Source organism: Alternaria postmessia (genome assembly GCF_024291825.1).
Source record: "Alternaria postmessia strain BMP 2775 chromosome Unknown scaffold_117, whole genome shotgun sequence".
Lineage (NCBI taxonomy): Eukaryota > Fungi > Ascomycota > Dothideomycetes > Pleosporales > Pleosporaceae > Alternaria > Alternaria postmessia.
In genome coordinates, this window is record NW_026260190.1 from 1 (window position 1) to 20,066 (window position 20,066).

Sequence of the window (20,066 nt, forward strand, 5' to 3'; positions counted from 1 at the left end):
CAGTCTCAGTTCGCGATTCTAAAAAATGTCTTGGCAGTCAATCAGGTCAGTTCACTACCTCCAGACTGACAGTTTGAACCGCAAAGATGAACTGACAACTGACTGATTGACTGATAGCAACTCTGCGGATGATGGACCCCTAAGTATCGACAATTTGTACAAAGGTTGGACGGCAGAGCAGAAACAACAGAAGAAGGATGCACTCGCGGACGCTGTCACACAGACTGAGGGCACGACTGGAGACGCCGATTTAGAGGCGATGTTCAAGGCTCAGGCGCTCAAATCGATGATGGGTCGCGCTCTGGGAGGTGCGAACGAGGAATGTATGGTGATGTAATGGGTGTTGGTAGATATTGTCGAATTATCAGCGCAATTCAGTGTCGCGTCGATTGGTGGAGCGCCTGAAATATCTCACGTTCTCTAGCATCCGAGCAGTCTAGATTGTGACTCTAATTTGGGGATGTTGTCAAGCGTCATTGGTGAGGCAGCACCCTGAGACTAGCCGTTTCGGGACGGCTGCCTGAACGCTAATATATACTAGGGAGTACTGACCATCGCCTACGGCTATTTGAGATGGCATATAAGACTCACAGAAAGACGACAACTTACACACATCACCAACTCTTTCTACATTGTTTTACATTGTTTTCACATCGCTCACACAATATCATCGAAACGCGCTACCAGCAATATATTATTACGATTTCAACAAGATGGCGCCAATTGCAAGCCCTCTCCACATCACCAATCTGACGGACGGGGAAACAATTCATCAGGTACATTACATTCTCTGGGTTGACAGGCTACAATTAACACATATCATAGCGCTGCCTCTTGGTTACAGGTACCTTTACGCTTCCCGTCGCTGAAGGCAGTTACATCCATGTCGCTACTAAAGGTGCCAACAACGCCCAATCGTTTCCCGAGCAGACGTGGCCGATAGCAGGTGGTAACTTCAAGGCTCTTGTTATGCTCTCGCCAGGGCAGAATATCCTCGAATTTGCATACGTCTGCAATGACTGCCTCGAACACACCATCGAGATGAATGTCAACTACATTCCGCTCTTGCAATGTCCACCTCTTCACCTCGCCATAATGGTTGCCGCAGACTCTCCATGCATCATCGACTGCCCACCTTCAAAGGCCGCTGGGATTTCTTCGGCACACTCAGACCTCGACGCAGCAATCGCCAAGGTCCGCATGGCAGCTTATATGTGGCAAGCTATGACTGCGGAAGACCTGAGGCTGCAAGGAGCTGGACGCCGATCGTTCAGATTGGATGAGGAATGGACAGCTGACACGATCAGTCGTGACTTTCTCAATGCGCAAGTTGACGGGGCTCTCGATGGCGAAGGTGCCATGCGATCGACGGCCAAAGTCAACATCATTCGCTCTTCTAGAACCGTCAAAGAAATCCGCGATAAGGAGGTTGCACAACAGAATCCTTCCGCCCGTCGGAGTAATGGCTTGTTCGACTACTTTCTGGAAGCGCTCAAGGAAAAGGGAGGACCGTTTGCTTCTGAGGCCCATCCCATCGTTGCTGGATTGATTCTCGACTCACACTACAATGTGTCGCAGAAGCTGATCCTCGGACACGCAGCTTTGGGTTGCCACAACCCCGATGGAATCTCGCTGGGCATGTTCGGTAGCCATCTGGCCTACTCCTGGCCGCGCTTCCTAGAGGAAGTCACAGGTTGTCTTACAGATATCCGTAAACCTGGAGACAAGGTAGGTGATGACAATGGAGAATGCAACACCATGTGGGAAGCGTGCGCCATTGGCCAAGGCGCTTTCCTCCATGAAGTCGGCCATGCACTTGGATCGCCTCATCGTTCAGGCATCATGGAGCGCGGATATGCACAAGACTGGCCCAAGAACTTTCTCCCCAAGACCGCGTACTCTGGTCGCCTCAAAGCAGAAGGCGTACTTGTCGACCCTCATAGCACACCTAACAAAGCTCGTTGGAATCTAGCCGATGCGCTCTCCTTCCGCATGCTGCCTCATTTCCGCCTTCCCATTGATCCCGTAATCAGCGACGAAGAACGCCAAGCATCCCCCGAGGCCTACGCTGAGCAAATCGATGATGAAGGTCCATCAAAACTCGTCATCGGCTCAAGCAGCGGTATCGTACGCATCACCTTCAACCACACAGAGACAACCCAACCCCTTGGCTGGATTCACAGCGCACCGAAGCGCATGGAGTACATGGAATCCGCTCTTGAAGAGCGCTTTGACCGATCTAAACCCCTACAACTCAATATACTCGCCTTCAACGGCAAGGAAACCAGCATCGGCAACGTATGGAAGGTCCTCGCCAGCAAAACGTTCATCCGCATCCCAGGCTCCAATATTCGACTCGTAAAGCGCCTAGCCTTCCCTGATGAGTCCAACAACGCTCGTCGATATGAATAGGCACAGCTCCTTCACGAGAAGGGCAAGGACGGAAAAGTGCACCGCGCCGTGTCCATCGATCTGAGAGTAGGATGTCTATGGGATGGAGGTGTGGTGAAGTATGCAGATGGCCACACAAGCCATTGGGGACCTATGCGTACATATGGCAGCAAACACCATTTCGGTGGTCACGCTTCCGAGAAGCTACGCCTCCCCGAAGGAGTGGAGATTACTTCTATCGAAGTCAACCCTAGGGATGGTGTAAGGATGCATCTCAGCAACGGCACAAGCGCGGGCGAGCTCAACACGAGGCATCACTCGGAGATTGTGAAGTTGACGCCCAGCCCTAATGAGTTTATTGTGGGATTCTTTGGCAAGAGTGAGAGGGGTGGAGGCTTCTGTGGCGTTGAGGAGTTTGGAATTATTACTGTGCAGAGGGATGTGGGGATCGCAGGATTGCCAGAAAGTGTGTGGGATATGGATGAGTTGAAGAATACTAGTGGAATGGAAGGGGATGAGGTACGTGAGCATCACAATCTTGCTCTTCCTTTGATTGCATATGGAAGAATGCTAACATGGGATTGCAGGACGAGAATCATTACGACCATGATGAAGATGACGAAGACGAAGAGATGGACTACGAAGATGACGAATAACTTTAGTCTTGCTTCTTGGGTTTTCTCTTTGGAAAGTTTCTGTATTATTGTTATAGTAGTATCCTATATCATAATGGCATATCTAGCTAGCGGTGAGCACCACTCTGCCACCTTCTAGTCCCTCGGCCTTTGCCTCAACAACAATTTCCCCACTAGCACCCGCTTCGCTCCTTACAATAGCCAATGCCATTCCGCTAAAGGCATTCCTCGTCGATTCTGGGAACGGCCTCATATCTGTGGGATCACCGTTGTCTGTAGCAACAATAACGCCCTGCCCAGACGTGACTTCGAAACTAATCTCGTCGGCCGCGTCAGGAACCACGATACCGTTCTCGTCAAGCACAGACACAGTGATGAACGAGAGATCATAGCCATCACCAGCGATCGTTGTGCGGTCTGCAGTCACGTTGAGTGTCGTAGCGGAACCAGCTGTGAACTGCGATGCCCTAGCCCATTCCTCGCCGTTCTTGTATGCGACAACGCTGATATTTCCAGGACGGTATTGTACCCCATCCCAGCGGAGTCTGTAATCGTACTTACCCTTGGATTGGCGGCCAGCTGAGATGCCGTTGACGAACAGCTCCGCCTCGTCACCTGATGTGTGGACATGGACGGGTGTGATCTCGCCAATGCGGTCTTCGGAAAACGTCCAATGTGGAAGGATATGTGCCATTGGGAAGTCTGGTCTCCAGCGAGCTTGGTAGAGGAAGAATCGGTCCTTCTTGAAACCAGCGAGATCGATGATGCCGAAGTAGGAGCTACGACTTTCGTTGGCATAAGGTGTAGGCTCACCGATGTAATCGAAGCCAGTCCAGACGAATTCGCCAGCAACGTAGGGGTGTCTGTCTTGCTGCTCAAAGACCTTGTCGGGTGATGCGGCCCACTCTGGTGCATAAAGATCATAAGAGCTTACGATGTTGGTCTCTGGATCTCCGCCTTCCAGTGGCCCGCCACCGACGATAGCACTCTTGTTTGCAGTAACAGGGAAGAGATATTTGCCGCGGGTGCTGAGGGTAGATGCTGACTCAGTACTCCAGATCATCTTCTCTGGGAAGGCTTCTTTGAAACCGGGGAAACTTGCTACCCAGGAGTCTCCTTTGCCCTCACCCTGATAGTTGAGACCAACGATATCGATGACAGCAGCGATCTCCGTGTCGGCATCAGCCTCATTCATTCCGATAGTCACTTGGCGCGTTGAGTCTTCTTCACGGACGATATTCTGGAGTGTCCTTCCAGTCTCGGTACCGGTCGAGTTGGATTGTTCGGGAAGCTCGTTGCCCACACTCCATGAGATGATAGAGGGGTGATTACGGTCACGACGAATGAACGAGCGAGTGTCCGGCTCATGCCATTCTTGGAAAATGCGATGGAAGTCATTCTCAGTTTTGGGGAAGTTCCAAGTATCGAAGATCTCATCCATAACTAGAAGGCCATACTGGTCGGCAAGGTCGAGAAACTCAGGTGCGGGTGGGTTATGCGACGTTCGAAGTGCGTTGTTGCCCATCTCTTGTAGAATCTGGATCTGACGCTCTGCAGCTCTGGTGTTGAAGGCTGCTCCAAGAGCACCCAAGTCGTGATGGTTGCAAGAACCTTGGATGTAGATACGCTCACCGTTGATGAGAACACCTTGATTCGGGTCGTATGCGACGGAGCGGATGCCAAAGACGGTCTCATAGCTGTCCACCGCTTGACCCCCGACTGAGACGGTAGAGATAGCGATGTATTCATTCGGTGTCTGGCTGGGTGGTGGCCCCCAAAGCTTGGGATTCGCAACGGTGACTGATCCTTGTACTGATTGCTTTGCATGGCCTGCTACATCTGCGTTCGCCGATGGAAATGTTGCGACAGCATTGCCGGTTGCTTGCTTGGAAGCTGCATCACGCTCAAAGACTTCCGTAACTACCTCAACGTGCTGGCTGCTGTTACCCTTGTTTTCGACCTCAATTGTTATCTCAACAGTGGCTTCTGCTTCTGAGATGCTTGGGGTAGTGACGTAGGTTCCCCACTGTCCGACGTGAACTGGGTTAACGGTGACGAGCCAAACGTTGCGATAGATTCCAGCGCCTGGGTACCAACGCGACGAGTCTAGCTTGTTGTCCAGACGAATAGCTAGAGTGTTGTCTCCAGCCTTCGCATATGGAGTGAGGTCAAGGCGGAAAGAGTTGTAACCGTAAGGCCATCCACCAACGAGCTGACCGTTCAACCATACCGCAGCATACGACATGGCGCCATCAACATCGAGAAAGACAGATTTTCCAGACTGGAGGGTCTCGGCATCCATGGAGAGCGTACGTCGGTACCATCCGATACCATTGATTGGCAGTTTACCAAGACCTCCATCAACTCCAGGGGCATCAAAAGTGCCGGAAATGGCCCAGTCGTGGGGAAGGGCGACAGCCTCCCACTCTGCGTCATCGAAACTGGAAGAGACATAGCTGATATTGGCGCCTGGGGCAGGAGCGGATGGCCGCTCGTACTTTTGTCCGGTGATGAAGTCGTTTGCACAAGGCAAGATCCACGGCCTCAGGCCCTCGTAGCTCAGGCCGTCTGGATCCGAGGTGAAGCGTTCAAAACGCCAGTCAGCATTGAGTGACGTGCGTTGGCGACCAGTTGTTTGAGATTGCCTTTTCGCGACCACATGAGAGGCTGCGACATCGGCGTAGTTCGATAATATAACGCCCACGAGCAACAAGCTGTACGAGTGGTACAGTGTCCGAAGGAAGCCCGTCATCATGACAGACAATAACAGGCTGAAATAGAAGCCAGCTTCAGACAAGGTTCATCTGATAAGCAGACAGAACGATGAGCTCACTGGGAGTCAATGGCAAGCGTGAAACTTGGAGTCGATCGTTACACAGCTGATTTGTATACGAACAGAAATGTGTGATGTGATAGAGCAGCACCACGGGTCATCTCCCTCCGTATCATGCGCATGTCTCGTGATGGTCGGAAAAATGAACCTATGCTACCGTCTGGGCAGTACATAAACCGCTGCCCGTGGAATGTTTCTTGCAGTTTATTAGCCTGCAAAGGTACTTCCCCGCCATGCAAAGTGCGGGGTGGCTGTCTTGGCTATACTTGGCTGCTGGCTTGAACGATGTTGCACCGGATGATGTATCCACTTTTCATGGGGAAGCTTTCGCGTTGAGCGCGGAATTGACGATCCTGGAGGTTGGGAGATGAGCTTCGAATGTAATGACGTCGTTGGCTAAGCCGGATGGGGATGCCGTTCCGCTTGCTGTCTCCTCATCGTTCCGCATGTGGGGTCCGCCAGTCCAGCGAGCACCTCAATAGTACCAGATGATTAGAAAAACATAATTGTATAGAGTCTAAGGTATACGGCAACTGTTGCCGAGCCGGCAACACCAGTGAGAGGAACACAGATAGAAAGCAAGCCAACTACCCGAAACACGACGTAACGATAAGGGATTCTCAGCATTGTGCGGCGGTACAGACTTTCGGAATTGATGGGAAACCAGTAGCAATGAAATACATCAACGTTGAATCTCAGCAATATTCTCATTAGGCGACTTGGAATCATGGATTTGGTTGGTATAGTCGTTAAGGCCCGTGTACGGCTCGGCGAGCATGGGTGCAGCAGGTCTTCCCACTGCATTATACCTCTTGCGCCTACGGAAGAAGCTGTGAAATGACGAGTTAGTACTCGAACCAGTATCATCACGCCCGTGGAATGTCAAACTCACATGATAGCTCCAATGATGGCAGCCAGGATGGGCAGAACCAGGCCGACGCAAACACCAATGATGACCTTGTTACTGACACCTCCAGTCGTGCTAGTAAGACGGTGTCCTTCGTCATCACCCTCTTCACTGGGCGGTGCGACATATGGCGTCGGTTTACCAGAGACAGCTTTCATCGTCTTCGCCTGAGTACCGAATGCAACGGTCTCATCTACAGCGTCGGTTGTTTCCACTGGCCACGTTGCTTCGACTCCTGATGGTACAGATGTTGTCATGGTGGACTCGAACGTCGTGCTAGTGGTAACTTGCGCAGAGTTGGGGCAGTTGACCAGACCAGGGACTTTGCAGCTGACGCCGCTCCGGGTGATTACAGTACTAATTGTTGCCGCGGAGAGATCTTGTCGTCTCTCGAAGGCGGGTGTGATCGTAGCCTGTGTCATGGTTGGCTTGCCCTGTATCCCACATACTTCAGCCAACGTGGTTGTGAAGATGGCAGTAGATGTTTCTGCTACAGGTCCCCATGTCTTTGTTTCGTTCAGGAACTCAACGGCGACTGATGCACCGGCGATCGCACCGACAGCGAAGTTGTATTCTTGAATGACCTTCAGCTCGCATTCTTTGTCATCCGGAGTGTACGTAACGTTGGTGGTGAATTCGGCAACGTTAGCGAAGACGGCCACTTCAATACCGGCTTGGACTTCTGGAAGCGCAAAATCCTTGAGCGCTTCAAAAATACCAGTCTCTGGCGCCGTCACCTTAAGACCGCAGTGAGCGCCTATCCGTAAAGCCGCGGCTATGGACACGCTCGCACTTTCAAGGGTGACAGGTAAGAACTCAAATTTCCCACCCTTACTAAGAGAATAGTCAGCTACTTGCCCGTAATTCGGATGTGCACGAACAAGATAAGAGTAATATGCGGATCAGCAAGCGAAAGATACGTCTGGTAATGTAAGGGCATATCGCGAGGGGAAGGATTCTTACACAGTCATATCAGCTACTTCGTCTCCGAACAACGGAAGGTTAATGGCGACACCGTCGTCCAGTTTGACGTGAAAGCCGCTACTAATATCGATAGCATCTTCCACGGCCAGTATGAGGTCCACTGTGAGAACAGCACCAAGCATCAGGTCTTGACCTATACTGGCTCCGATAGGACTTTGTGTTGCAAAGAGTGTGATTTCGTATGTCGCTCCAGCGCTGAGAACTGTGCCGATCTCTAGGTATAGCTCCATGCCATCGAATTGGAAGCGTAGGTTGGCTTCAGGTATAGCGGAAACATTCAGGTCAAACGGAAGCTCAAATGTTGGGTACTCGAAATCTGACGCATCAATCCCGTCACTGGCGTTGAATCTCTCTATCGCTCTGTCCAGATAGCCTTCAAACTGATCGGTGAGGTTCTGAACAGCTGTGTCGACTGAATCAATGGCTCCTTGAACAAGCTGGGTGGCGTTAAAGTCGCCGTCGATCGTGACTTCAGCAGTAGCAACTCCCTTCACATAGCATTTTGTACAGGTGACTTCGATACCAGCTTTGACCTCGAGTGTCTTGTTGTCGTGGTTCAGCGATGGGTTTGATGCAACTTCTCTAGAGGCGGCTGTCAACCTTTGTCTGGTATAGCAACTCTGACGACCGCATATAATCACTTACACCGACAGTAGAGTAGCGCCGCTCCAGCTTCTTGCTATATCCATGGGGGGAATTGAGAAATTTCCACGCTTCTCCAGACTAGCGGCAGCTAGGCCTCGCCCGATGGCAAGATATGTATCTTCCGTAGACTGGCCTGGGGCATTGCGGACTTTTACAGTAGAATCAAGTACTGCAACTGCAGCACTAGCCCACAAGGCTCCACACGCAAGGAGAAGGGTGCGAAGAGACGCCATTGCTGTAGAAAGCAAGCAAACAAGAATTTTGAAAGAAAATCAGGCTACAATCAACCCAAAGAACATAGCAAAAGCCTGAGAATTGCTGCCGACACAGGATCAAACATACTCATTTATACATTAACTCTCCCATCTCACAATACCTCCAGGTATGTACCATTCAACAGCACGAGCCTCTGCGGCGTAGCACAGATGGGGGCCGAATATGTGGGATGGAACCGAATACGCTTCAGTGCACTACTTCGCCACTAGCGCCATACCAGATGCGGCGATCAAGTAGGGTATAGCATCCTTCGGACTTACATCGACTAGGCTGGGGTACTTCTGGAACGATAATCGACCCCTACTTTGTAATCCTGAGGTCCTTTCGGTAATAAGATATGCAAGCTGAGATACATTCCCTGTAGCGTTGGCACTCTGCTACTGGAACATATACAAGGCGGAGCATGATCTGAGCAGTGAGCAAGAGCCAAATCCGGCGGATTTAGAGCCAAGGACTGAATACGATAAGGATATGCAGTTCATCGTTATGGTGAGACTGTGGATGAATTCGAGCTGTACGCTCAACCTCAGCCTTGTGGCCATAACATGCAGATACGGTCGAGCAGTGTCGACCTGCGGAAATGTCTTAGCCCCTGAAAGAAGACTAGTCCCGTGGGGGGATGAGAAAGACTGACGCAGATAGTGTCCGCATACTATTTATGGGAACACAACTCCACGAAGTTGAAGCTCCCAAGCCCTCCGATGCATATGCTGAGTGACATGCCACATCTACTCCGCAATGGATAGCTGGCGTTGTTGTGATGATTGCTTTTCCCCTGCCTAGACATGGTCTAGTTTGCGGCGCAGTAGACGCATGGTACATTCTCAGAACACTGCAGCTCGTGAGTGACCCCATCGCGTTTCGAGTTGATGGCTTTGCAGATTGCAACATCTTTCCATACTTTGAATCCATGGCGTACAACAACGAACAGATAAGAAGCGAAGCCTTGTTATATTCTCATTCCAGATTGTGTGATCTTTAGTATGCCTTACAGCTAGAGGCAATAGTACGCTGTTCTCTGGTAGTGATGGACAGCGCAAGAGGCAACAATTTTCTTTTCTGGTTGCATACTCAATGTAGTGATTAATGGGACAAAAAATGCAAGGTGGATCATGCGACACCAAGAATGAAGAAGAGAGATCGGCGAAGATGATGGTAGATGAGATGTTAGGTAGAAGACCAAGTCGTGGGAGTTGCTGGCAAACGCAGCTTCCCCAGACGCATGCGCGCGCCCTTCGACGCTAACCCCATCAACTCAGGGTCCCTTGGCGCCCGAACGTCACCCGCTGGGTGTCGCGTTGAGACAGCCACGAACCAGAAATCAGCCTTGGAGATACCTGCAGCACTCTGTTAATTCCTTGAAGAAGACCAATACGGTTTCCGACGACGCGATACCCCACTCTCAGCCACACTGCCCTCGCAACCCGAAGCAACCAAAAGAAGCCGGAGGCGCATAGCATAACCATGTCGCAAGCCTACGAGCGCGAGCAACAGAACAACTCTCGACTGGATGAGCTGGCCTCTAAAGTCTCGGCACTTCGAGGCGTCACAATAGACATCTATGACAACGCACGCGATCAACATGTCATCGACAGCACAGTACGTCCCCCTAGACCCAACGTCAAGAACATACCTACATTCCCATGAGCATGAACGCAACGGTTCAACTCCCACCATATTACCCCTCCATCTCTCTGCTACCCTTCTTCCTCGTGTCTGATCTCACTCACCCAACGGATGCATTCAAACTTCACCAAATCACAACTGACATTCCAATCATAGTCCGATACATTCTCCTCCTTCTCCACAACCCTCAAAGGCTCCGCAACACGCCTAACGCGCATGGCATCGTCGGGAAACAAAGTAGCCATCCTCAAGTTATCAGGCATAATAATAGCGACTGTGGTGGTTCTATATTGGATATGGCATTTGGTCTTTTAAAGTCGCAGTTTGCCTCGTAATATCATTCGGCCAGGGTAGACGATGTTTCTCAGCAACGGCTCGATGTCAGGCGCAGCTACGTGAGTTGTGGAAGATACGACAGAGCAAAACGCGATGACGGGCACGGAAGATATCAAACAACTGAGCGGATGGGACTGTGATGGCTTGGTATATGGGTCAGGCTTCCGAGCAGGGGGAAAGCGTATTGGGTACCAGCATATGCGGCGTTTGGGAGCACTTCCACGTACAGGGCATGGGTGTTTATTATTGTTTCAATTCAGCGGTCTATAAACATCACTATGTACACTATGTACATTACACTCTATTCCATACTCGCTTTTGGATCATCTTCAGCAAGACGTGCATTAAGGTACATAAGACGCAACGATCGTCAAGCCAGAAGGCATCCATTATGCGCAGCTCTTACTCCCAGACGTTCGAAAAGAGGTCATCGCTGCCGCCTCCGAATCCTCCTGCAGGCTTACTTTGAGTAGTGGTGGTGTGTGTAGTAGTGGTTGTCTGCGTCGTGGTAGTGGGCGCAGCACTGCTCCAGCCCCCAAAGTCATCGTCTTGTGTTACCTGTGGTGCACCCCAGCCAGGAGTGGTGGGCTGAGCATGCGATGTGGTAGTTGTTGCTGCCGGTTGGCTAGGGGCAGAAGAACCCCAGACATCATTGCTACCCCAGGCGTCCATGTTAGAAAATCCTGAGTAGTTTACAGCCGCGGGCGCAGGAGCAGCCTTGGGAGCAGGCGCCGGTGCAGGCGAAGAGAGGTTGAAGGCCGAGCTTGCGGGAGGTGATGCTAGTGGCGGGGAGGTGACCCTCGGTGCAGGGGCCGGTGCAGATGGCATGGATAGGTCAAGCAAATCGTTCATGCCGCTTGCTGCGGGGGCTGCAGGCTTAGATGGAGCGGGCGAAGAGAAAGCGCTGAAATCAGACAAGCCACCTGAAGGGCTCATGGTACGACTGTGCGACTGGTTCTGTGGAGCAGGCTTGGAATCGAAGAAGTTGCCCCCACCACCGAACATGTTTGATGAAGATGTGGAGGGCGGTGACTTTGCGCTTGAAAAGCTATCGAGACCAGAGAACGGCGAGGGCTTGGGTGCCGGAGCGGCGTTGAAGGACAGGCTGCTGAATGCATCGTTCATGCCACCAAAGGCCGATTGTGACGGCGATGCCGGTCCCTGAGGAGACGCCAATCCACCAAAAGAGTCTTGACGTGCATGCTGCTGTGGTTGGGGCGGAGCTGCGGGCTTCGAGGCATATAGCGACAAAATCGACTGCTTGAGGTCCGGTCTTGATGGTGCCGCAGCAGCGGGCCCCGTGCTGGACGGACGAGAGGGTGCTACAGACGATGATCCACCAAGAAAGTCCAATCCTAACAATGAATCCCCTGCTTTGTTCTGTTTCGGTGGTGCTGGCTCTGCCTTCGGGGGCGCTCTCGCTGCGACTGGTGGTCCGGTGCTCGGTCGCTGAGGAACAGGATCGTCGCCAAATAGGTCGATGGCTGGTTGAGGCTGTGCCTGTCTTTGCGGAGGAGGAGGCTGGCTGGAGCTCTGGGCTAGGCGTTGTGATGCTGAGCGTTCTATTTGGACCTTCTCCTGAACCTTCTTCAACGGCTACGTCTGTTGTTAGCTCTTGTCCTGATATAACCACTACCCTATTTAACTCACCACGTCGTCGTCGTCTGCTTCTAGAGTAGAAGGATCCGGCATAGGTCCGTCCATGACCCAGCGCTTCGACTCGTACTTTGTGCGGATAAAGTTCTCAATCTTTGCCTCCGACGGCACATGGCCAGGCGCCAGTTTTGACTCCCAGTACTTGTTCGCTCGCGCATTTCCCCATTTCAGCACGCTTTGGAGTTGCTCATCGGTCCAGGTATCAAGATCGACTGACTTGACTTTACTGATATGTGTTCCCATACCACGGTGAATTCCCGAACATCGAATGCAGATGAAGACGCCCAAGTTCCAGCTGGCCCATCGTGGGTCTGCAGCGACCATTAGCGAATGCGAATAATACTGAAGGCCCAGAAAACATACGCTTGTTCCTCTTGCAGTCTGAGCAAGTCTTGTTCCCTTCAAGCTTCACCAAGTTCTTGAGCGTCGCACGATTCTGTTCCGCCCGATCAGCGGCAGGGTTGGGCCGTCGCGACATTGTGGGGTAGACGGTCGTATGCGGAGACTATGTTCGGAGTGCGTAAGCGTAGTCGTATTTCAACGCGTGTGTCTGGAAGAGGAGAGCAGTATATCGCGAGGGCACGTGTCAATCGAGGGTGGAATTGGGCGAGTGGGGTTAGGTCGTTTCGTTCGTGCCTGCCCAACCGTTTGATGTTTCTCACCCATGACGCTCGGCTTGGCATTCGGTACCGCCATCTCACATGCCAGGGGCTTGCTTTTCGGTGGAATGGTGTGTGTCTTGGATTATCATGTATGAAAAGCAGAATAGTTCATCGCTTCTATGTAAAGTCGTATTCGACCGACAAGGACAACCCTGCTAGGACTGAATGCTTGATGCTTGGGAACTCCTGACCCCGGGTATCACAATGGTGGTATGCTACAGTATGTTACATGCGTCGACCGCCAGAAAGCTTGCTGTATGCAATGCAGTTATAGGACTCAGGCGGGACGAAATCTCCAGTCGTCCCAGTCCTCGTCGTCGTCAGACTCGCTCTCTCCGTCTTCTTCAGCGGAAGGAGCTGGTTTGACACCATCGTCCTCTACCTTGATTATCCCACCAGAGGTAGAGCGAAGGGCCTCCCTCTGTTCGCGTAGCCGCTTGACTCTCTCTTCGAGGCCTTCCATCTCCTCGAATTCATCTTCCAGTGCCCGCGCAGCATCTTCCTTCTCGCCCTCCATCTCCTCATCCCGTTTCGCCCGTTGTGCACTCTGGTCCTCACGCGCTTGTGCGGCGATCTCTGCGGCTGTCATGGGCGCAGCTTCAATGACAGCGCCCGAGTAGGCTATTTTGGTGGGCGGAGGTGACGCGGGTTTCGCAGCGTTCATCTCGTTCAAGAAGGCATCGAGCTCCGCTTGAGCTGTAGCATCGAGTGGCGGCTCAGCCGGCTTTGGTGGTTCTGATGGCTTGGTGTCTTGTATTGGCGCGCTCTCCTGGGCTGTGGCTTCCGGCGCGACCTCTTCCTCATTTTTCGCAGCCCCAGCATCGAAGAAACCTGCTGGCACACCGGCCTCCTCCTCTGTTCGCGTGCGTTTCCTCTCCTCGACCGTGTCATCCGCAGCTTTGCGCTTTTTGGACGTGGGTGCAGTCGCAGGAGCTGCCGATTGCTTTTGGGGCTTTTGCGCCTGTTGCCGTGCTGCGCGCTGTTGTCGCAAAAGAGCTCGTGCGTCGGCCATATTGGTTCGGATGATATTCGGTCTGAAGATGAGTCTGTATGTGTCGCCGCGAACGCGTGTATAGATTAATTCCACCGATGTTCTTGTTGAGATTCTGGCGCTTCTCCAATAGCTCCGAGCATCCAGCCCAGCCGGCAGCCGCGCAAAGGGTCCACAGCTCGCTAGTGGCAAGGATTACGGCAGCCAAGACATCGGCAAAACGATGTGTCAAAGCTCCACCTCCTCACTGACACCACTCAGTCCGACACCACACGACACATTGCGACTCGGTATCGCAGTCCCCTCACCTCCCACTGCTATTTCCACAGTGCGCTCACGATCAAGCGCATGCATTGAGCTTCCATCACTCCAAGTTGTCGTCTCTCTCGCGCCCTCACATCGCGTGGCACCGGCTCCGCACTCGGCAGGTACGCGCAAGAGGCAGTTGCGACTCATAATCGGCAGTCGCACGACGCATCGCGCCTTCTGTCTGTACAATTAGGCAGGAGCGCCCGTTCGCACTCGTTTACTAGTTAGAGGCCGGTTCATACGGCGTGTCCGTGGACCCGCAGTGCGACGCGCAAGGCAGGATTGGGGCTTTCGTAGAGACTTTTTGAATCTTGTTTCGCACATAGCATAAGCTGCACTCGTGGTATCGTCTATATTGAGCCCATCACCCGTGTCCTACACCATGGCCGGTAAGCAGACACCATCTACGCGCCTCTGTTCCATGAAGCCACCAAGTCGCGCCCCTCATGGCACCAGCACCACCACGCGCGCGCCCATCCCCAAACCTCACGCTGATGCTGATGCTGATACTGCCACTACAGACGAGATTCGGCGCTCTGGCCGCGCCAACAAAGGCCACCACACCAAGAATCAAGATGCGCTCGACGAGCCCTCCCCCGCTCCCAAGGCCAAGGCAGCAGCAGCAGCAGCACCGCCAGCCTCGGAGACAAAGAAAGGACAGGCGCAAACCAAGAAGGGACAAGCAAAGACACAACAACAGCGGGCACAATCGACGCAGTCCGCTGAAAACGATGACGATGAGGAGGAGGAAGATGCCATCATCCGGTGTGTATGCGGTGACCAGCGCGACATCCGTGGACGCCAGATGATCTGCTGCGACAAATGCGAGGCCTGGCAACACAACAAGTGCTTGGGCCTACCCGAAGGCGACTTCTGGGAAGGCAAGAACTACTACTGCGAGCAGTGCAAGCCCGAAGATCATGTCGAGCTTCTTGCTGCCATGGCGCGCGGAGAGAGACCATGGGCGCGCAAGAAGGGCTCCAAGCCGAAGCCCCGCCCCAGCGACGTCAAGCAGGAAGCCGTCTCGGAGAAGGCGAGCACACCGCAGGCTTCGGCGACCCCCTCGCAAACCGCTCCAGCTCCTGTCGAGACTCCCACGTCTCCGCCCGCTCCGGTAGCTGAACCCACGCCAGAAGCTTCCAATGGACATGCAGAGCCCAAGGTATGTTGCCACCATCCAACTAGACGTTCAAAAACTCACATACTTCAGCAGGAAAACAAGAGTCAGCCACAATCGCCTGTCGGCGAGAAGCGTCGCCACGAGCCTGCCACCGAAAAGGCCAACGCCAGCAAGAAGCGTAGAAAGTCCAGTCACCACGAGAGCAAGCCTGCTCCCCAATCAACTCCAGTTGGTGACATCGATGCGCTGCCGCAAAACCAGAAGGCTGTCGCAGAGAAACTCCGTGATACCCTGGCACCATTGATTAGCACCGCCTCCGACTCCAGGGGATACCGCATACCTGACGGCCAGACAGCCAAGTCTCTCGCCACCAAGCTCACTCTTCAAATGAGCCACGCTGCTTTTGAGCTCTACGGTGAGCCCACAGGTTCATCTTCGCCATACTTTATCAAAATGCGGGCCATTATGTTCAATGTCAAGAAGAACACGGTCCTTGTAGATCGCCTCCTATCTGGAAGTCTGAAAGCCGATGACCTCGTGAGCATGGAGGCGGAAGAGATGGCGAGCGAAGACAAGCAACGCGAGTACGCCGCCATGCGCGAAGCGGCTGAGAAGCAGATGATCTTAACCGAGGAGACTGGACCACGACTACGCAAGACACACAAGGGCGAAGAGCTTGTTGGCGAAGACACCTTCGAGAATGACCATGATGACTTCAAGCAGCCCAGTCTTCGCGAGCGCGAGAGCATCACCGAGGACACAGCTATGCAGTCACCTATCGGAACACGCCCACCAGAGAGTCCTGCAGGCGCACGACCATCTACTGGGAATGATGCTTCGCAGGCCGAGCATGCACGACGGGCATCGGCCAATTTTGACATCAACTCTGTCTTCGACAAAGTCAGATCGCCGCAGCATGATCAGCAGACATTCCTTCAGCGTCGCCAGAGTTCGATGCATATGCAAGACAAGCCTCAAGCCGCCGTGGATGACGCGGACGTTGATCGTTTGCTCAAGGATGAGGACAACGATGTAGAAATGTCAGGTTATTCCTCGGACCCGACAGTATGCTGGCAAGGATCTATCAACATGCAGTCAATGGAACCCTTTGACGCTGTTGCTAGATTCGTCGCTGGTGGAGATTTTGGTCAAATTGTGCCTTGGGAGAAGCTGCTGACCAACATTGTGGCGATTCAAGGACGCATCGAAAGTACCAAGGGTAACGATTACATTCAAAACATCGGACACACCGAAAGCCATGAGGTGTCGATCCTTGCTATCAGTCCCGTCACCACGGACGGGCGCACGATCATGGACCATCTGTACGAATACTTCCACTCGCGTGGCAGATGGGGTGTAGTACCTGTTGAAGGCAACGACATACTGCGCGACCTCTATGTCATTCCTATCGAAGAGGGTGGCAGCAACCTGCCGCCCTTCATCGACATGCTTGAGTACTGCACGATCGAGACGCCCCGCAAGGAGCACATGTTGATACTCGCCATGGTTGCTAAGCTGCCTGAGGTCAAACCTCAGCTTCCTCCTACCCAACATTTCGAGCGATACCCAGAACAGGATATCGCAGCCGGTCAAGCTCCTCAGCCCGTTCTCAACAACGGTCCATCTCCATTCACCAACCCTCATGCTCCGCAAATGTCGCCTGTCAGTGCTGCCTATCCACAGGGCCAGTACGGTAACCCATTCGCCGCTCCGCCTGCAAATATGGTCCCTATTCAACAACCGACGCCGCCAATTAACGCACCGCCACATCACCAGATACCCAAGGCACTTGAGATTCTTGGTCCGTACATTGATTCACCTGTCATCGTTACCATTCTTGGCTCCAGCCTGTCTCAGAACTCGGCGGTCTCGGAACTACAGATGCTCAACCTCAGGCACATTGTCGAAACTGTACCTGAAGCGCGCGATAACATAACGGTGCTTACAAACCACTTGCGCTCAAAGAACGAGTCAAATGGGCAACAACAGGCACAGCCATCTGGACCCCCTTAGAAAGTGGCTGCAGAAATGCTGGTCAGGTTGAGGCTTTTCAACATTGAACTCGGATGAATGGGAGGCGGAGGACTTCAGATGCGGTGTTTCGCGGCGCTTGGATAATACACGTTTTTCTGAAGTAAGGCTGGGTGTTGGCGGCGGGCGGTCGGGGCGGCGCTCTGTTTTTCTTGTATTAGATACCCACATGTGGTGTAAACTGTGTTTGTGCGATGAGAGCGGAGCGGTTTTTACCCTTCGTTACCTCATTGCTTGCTTACTTGTACGCTCATTGCTTCTTATGTTTACAAATATTACACGTTGTTCTTTAGTCAATTTCACATGCAACGTACATCAACCAACCGTGGCACTGCATGCGCAATATCAGGCGTCCAGCTCCCGCATTATCGTCCTTCAATCTCAATCCTCTTGTAAGCCGTGCGATAAGCGAGATTGACAGTTCACTGCAATCTATACTTTTTCTTCCGTGTTCCTTTTCTTACTGTATGCAGTAATCGTAGGCACCCCTCCTTCGTCTACCCTTGTCTTCGCATCCTCATATCTCGCTCTCTTATGATGACACATGAAAACTTCTTCTCCCCCGCCACGAGTCTTTCTGCAACCAGACCTTTTCCTTAATCCGGTGACATGCGTGCATCCATGTCAATTGTGTAATTCTGCAGATGCATCCATAATCTTCACTTCCCTCGTGAACTATTTGGCGCGGGATTTTGAGTGCCCTGGCTCTGGACGGCGGCATGGACGGTGTACCCGTTAATGTGGTGGAAGGATGGAAGGAATCCACATTTCTTTGGTGACTTACTCTATACGGTATATTGAGTCTGTTGAGTCGTGTTGAAAAAGAAGGCGGCATGTGTGGTGTAACAGCCAAAGTTGTCGGGTTCTTGTGCAATATGTACTTGTTGCACAAACCCCCATGTGGCAGGGGTGTTGTCGAATATGTTTTGAGGAACGAGAATCGACACCTTTCACTCGACTTACTGCATACGGTATATTGAGCATCTCGATACGAGTGATGGAAGGAGCGTTGCGGAAAAACGCGCAAGTCCTGTACGACTGTTGTGTCCAATTCGATACTGGAAGGCGATAACTCCGGAGGCAGACAGCACCTAGAATCAACACTTTGCCCAGAAGTTTCTCAATTGAGTAAATTTGGCGGGGTCGGTTTGATGACTGCAGATGTTGTACTCTGCTGCAGGCTACAGTACATGCAGTACGCGGTCTGTGGTTACACAGCATTGGGTGACATGCAATCGATGGTCAGTGTAGAAGTTACTAGATATGGTGTTTTCTGTCTGCAGCTCGCTGGACTGGGGGTAGAGTAGAGCCCTTGCCATGATCGATGGTCAATGAGAACTTGCTTGATATAGTATTCTCTCCCTGTGACCAATTTCTACAGATATCGAGAGAACTTGTCTAACGTGGTACCCCCTCTGATCGACTTCAAAGCCAGCTCCCTTCCACGACTCAATTCGACGCGGCGTCGGGGCACCGGGTCGTTACCATGAGCTGCGATCAATGGCTTTCAAAAGGTTGCCCGATGCGGTATCTAGCCATGTCTAAGAGTTTCGATTGGCTTTACGCAGACAGAAAATTGGGATCGGGATTTTGCTAAATCGTGTAGTATTTACTTAGTGGATTTAGTAATTACTAAAAATCGGCCATCATCGATGGTTTTCGGCAAATTTCCCGACGCGGTAGCTAGGAAAGTGGGGCGACCAATCAAAACACTCTGTGCGGTCCGCGCTCCACTGAACACACATGGGCACCCTTTGTGTATCGCACCCGAAACGCCGGCACCACTTCACATGCCATCACACTTCATGTGTAGCTATCGTACAAGCAAACGAAAGTTGGGCGGTATTCCCTGTGTTTCCTGCCTCATGCAGTCTCTGCTGACGACACGCATCTCGAGTTCGCCACTCTACCTTTGACATTTCCAGGCATGCCTTCCTACCTGATATCCAGGCATGACGATATGTGAAATCTAAGCGCAGGAAGTATTCCAAATGAGAGATTAACATCGCCAAGATAATACCAGCGATAGATTGAGAATGAGAACGAGAGTGAGAATACGAGCGCAGTCATCGACGCACGTCGCAACAAGTACTACATCCGGCAGTGGAACTACATATCCGTACCCGACAACAACGCGAGACCGAGCACTACTATCCACGCATTTCACAGCAAATACTACATGCAGTAAGAGGAGATTATGAGATCCCAAGTTCTGTACGAGATAACAAATGCGCACACCGATTAGGTGCGGAGCTTGCCGTGTGCGGCAGTGAACGCGAATCCGAGTAGGGCACGGTGCTACCCGTCCTACACACGCTATGGTGGTCGAGACACAACTAGCACTTACTTATCAGCAAAGAGCACAACCATTTGAGGTAGGGGATGCGAATGCGAGTGCAGTTATCGATGGATTTTGAAATAATTACTGCTCGCGACGTTTGTGTTTTGTAAGGCGAAGCTAGTGTCGTTGTACATGGAGCCAAGATGGTTACTTATTTCCTGAAACATGGATCTCCTAGATGGTAATACGAACGCGATTGCAGTGATCGATGGACGATGGATCATTTACTGCTTACGGTACGCTTAGAGCAAAGGTTAAGGTAAAGGTAGGTCTGCCCAGCAATATTACTTATTTGTCATTGACAGCGCATCCCGAGAAACTGA

At 52.2% G+C, this 20,066-nt stretch overlaps 7 protein-coding genes across 7 annotated transcripts; 3 read left to right on the forward strand and 4 right to left on the reverse strand.

Moving 5' to 3' along the window:
* Positions 1-117: 117 nt before the first annotated feature.
* Positions 118-3,047, forward strand: J4E82_010237 (uncharacterized protein; the record flags this gene model as incomplete). Its single annotated transcript, XM_051736453.1, has 5 exons — positions 118-328; positions 714-776; positions 826-2,358; positions 2,413-2,910; positions 2,979-3,047. Coding segments are annotated over 5 exons (2,374 nt in total), but the record flags the coding sequence as incomplete, so codon positions are not given.
* Positions 3,048-3,129: 82 nt separating this feature from the next.
* On the reverse strand, positions 3,130-5,781 carry J4E82_010238 (uncharacterized protein; the record flags this gene model as incomplete). Its single annotated transcript, XM_051736454.1, has 1 exon — positions 3,130-5,781. One exon carries the CDS (start codon positions 5,779-5,781, stop codon positions 3,130-3,132), a length of 2,652 nt encoding a protein of 883 aa, XP_051583764.1.
* Positions 5,782-6,541: 760 nt separating this feature from the next.
* J4E82_010239 (uncharacterized protein) lies at positions 6,542-8,628 on the reverse strand (the record flags this gene model as incomplete). Its single annotated transcript, XM_051736455.1, has 4 exons — positions 6,542-6,689; positions 6,752-7,600; positions 7,730-8,332; positions 8,396-8,628. The coding sequence occupies 4 exons, from the start codon at positions 8,626-8,628 to the stop codon at positions 6,542-6,544; spliced, it is 1,833 nt and encodes a 610-aa protein (XP_051583765.1).
* Positions 8,629-10,135: 1,507 nt separating this feature from the next.
* J4E82_010240 (uncharacterized protein) lies at positions 10,136-10,612 on the forward strand (the record flags this gene model as incomplete). The annotated part of the gene is made up of 2 exons (XM_051736456.1): positions 10,136-10,270; positions 10,454-10,612. The coding sequence occupies 2 exons, from the start codon at positions 10,136-10,138 to the stop codon at positions 10,610-10,612; spliced, it is 294 nt and encodes a 97-aa protein (XP_051583766.1).
* A 423-nt stretch (positions 10,613-11,035) lies between these two features.
* On the reverse strand, positions 11,036-12,767 carry J4E82_010241 (uncharacterized protein; the record flags this gene model as incomplete). Its single annotated transcript, XM_051736457.1, has 3 exons — positions 11,036-12,229; positions 12,284-12,600; positions 12,653-12,767. The coding sequence occupies 3 exons, from the start codon at positions 12,765-12,767 to the stop codon at positions 11,036-11,038; spliced, it is 1,626 nt and encodes a 541-aa protein (XP_051583767.1).
* Positions 12,768-13,228: 461 nt separating this feature from the next.
* Positions 13,229-13,963, reverse strand: J4E82_010242 (uncharacterized protein; the record flags this gene model as incomplete). Its single annotated transcript, XM_051736458.1, has 1 exon — positions 13,229-13,963. One exon carries the CDS (start codon positions 13,961-13,963, stop codon positions 13,229-13,231), a length of 735 nt encoding a protein of 244 aa, XP_051583768.1.
* A 670-nt stretch (positions 13,964-14,633) lies between these two features.
* On the forward strand, positions 14,634-17,384 carry J4E82_010243 (uncharacterized protein; the record flags this gene model as incomplete). The annotated part of the gene is made up of 3 exons (XM_051736459.1): positions 14,634-14,640; positions 14,773-15,413; positions 15,465-17,384. 3 exons carry the CDS (start codon positions 14,634-14,636, stop codon positions 17,382-17,384), a joined length of 2,568 nt encoding a protein of 855 aa, XP_051583769.1.
* Positions 17,385-20,066: the final 2,682 nt, after the last annotated feature.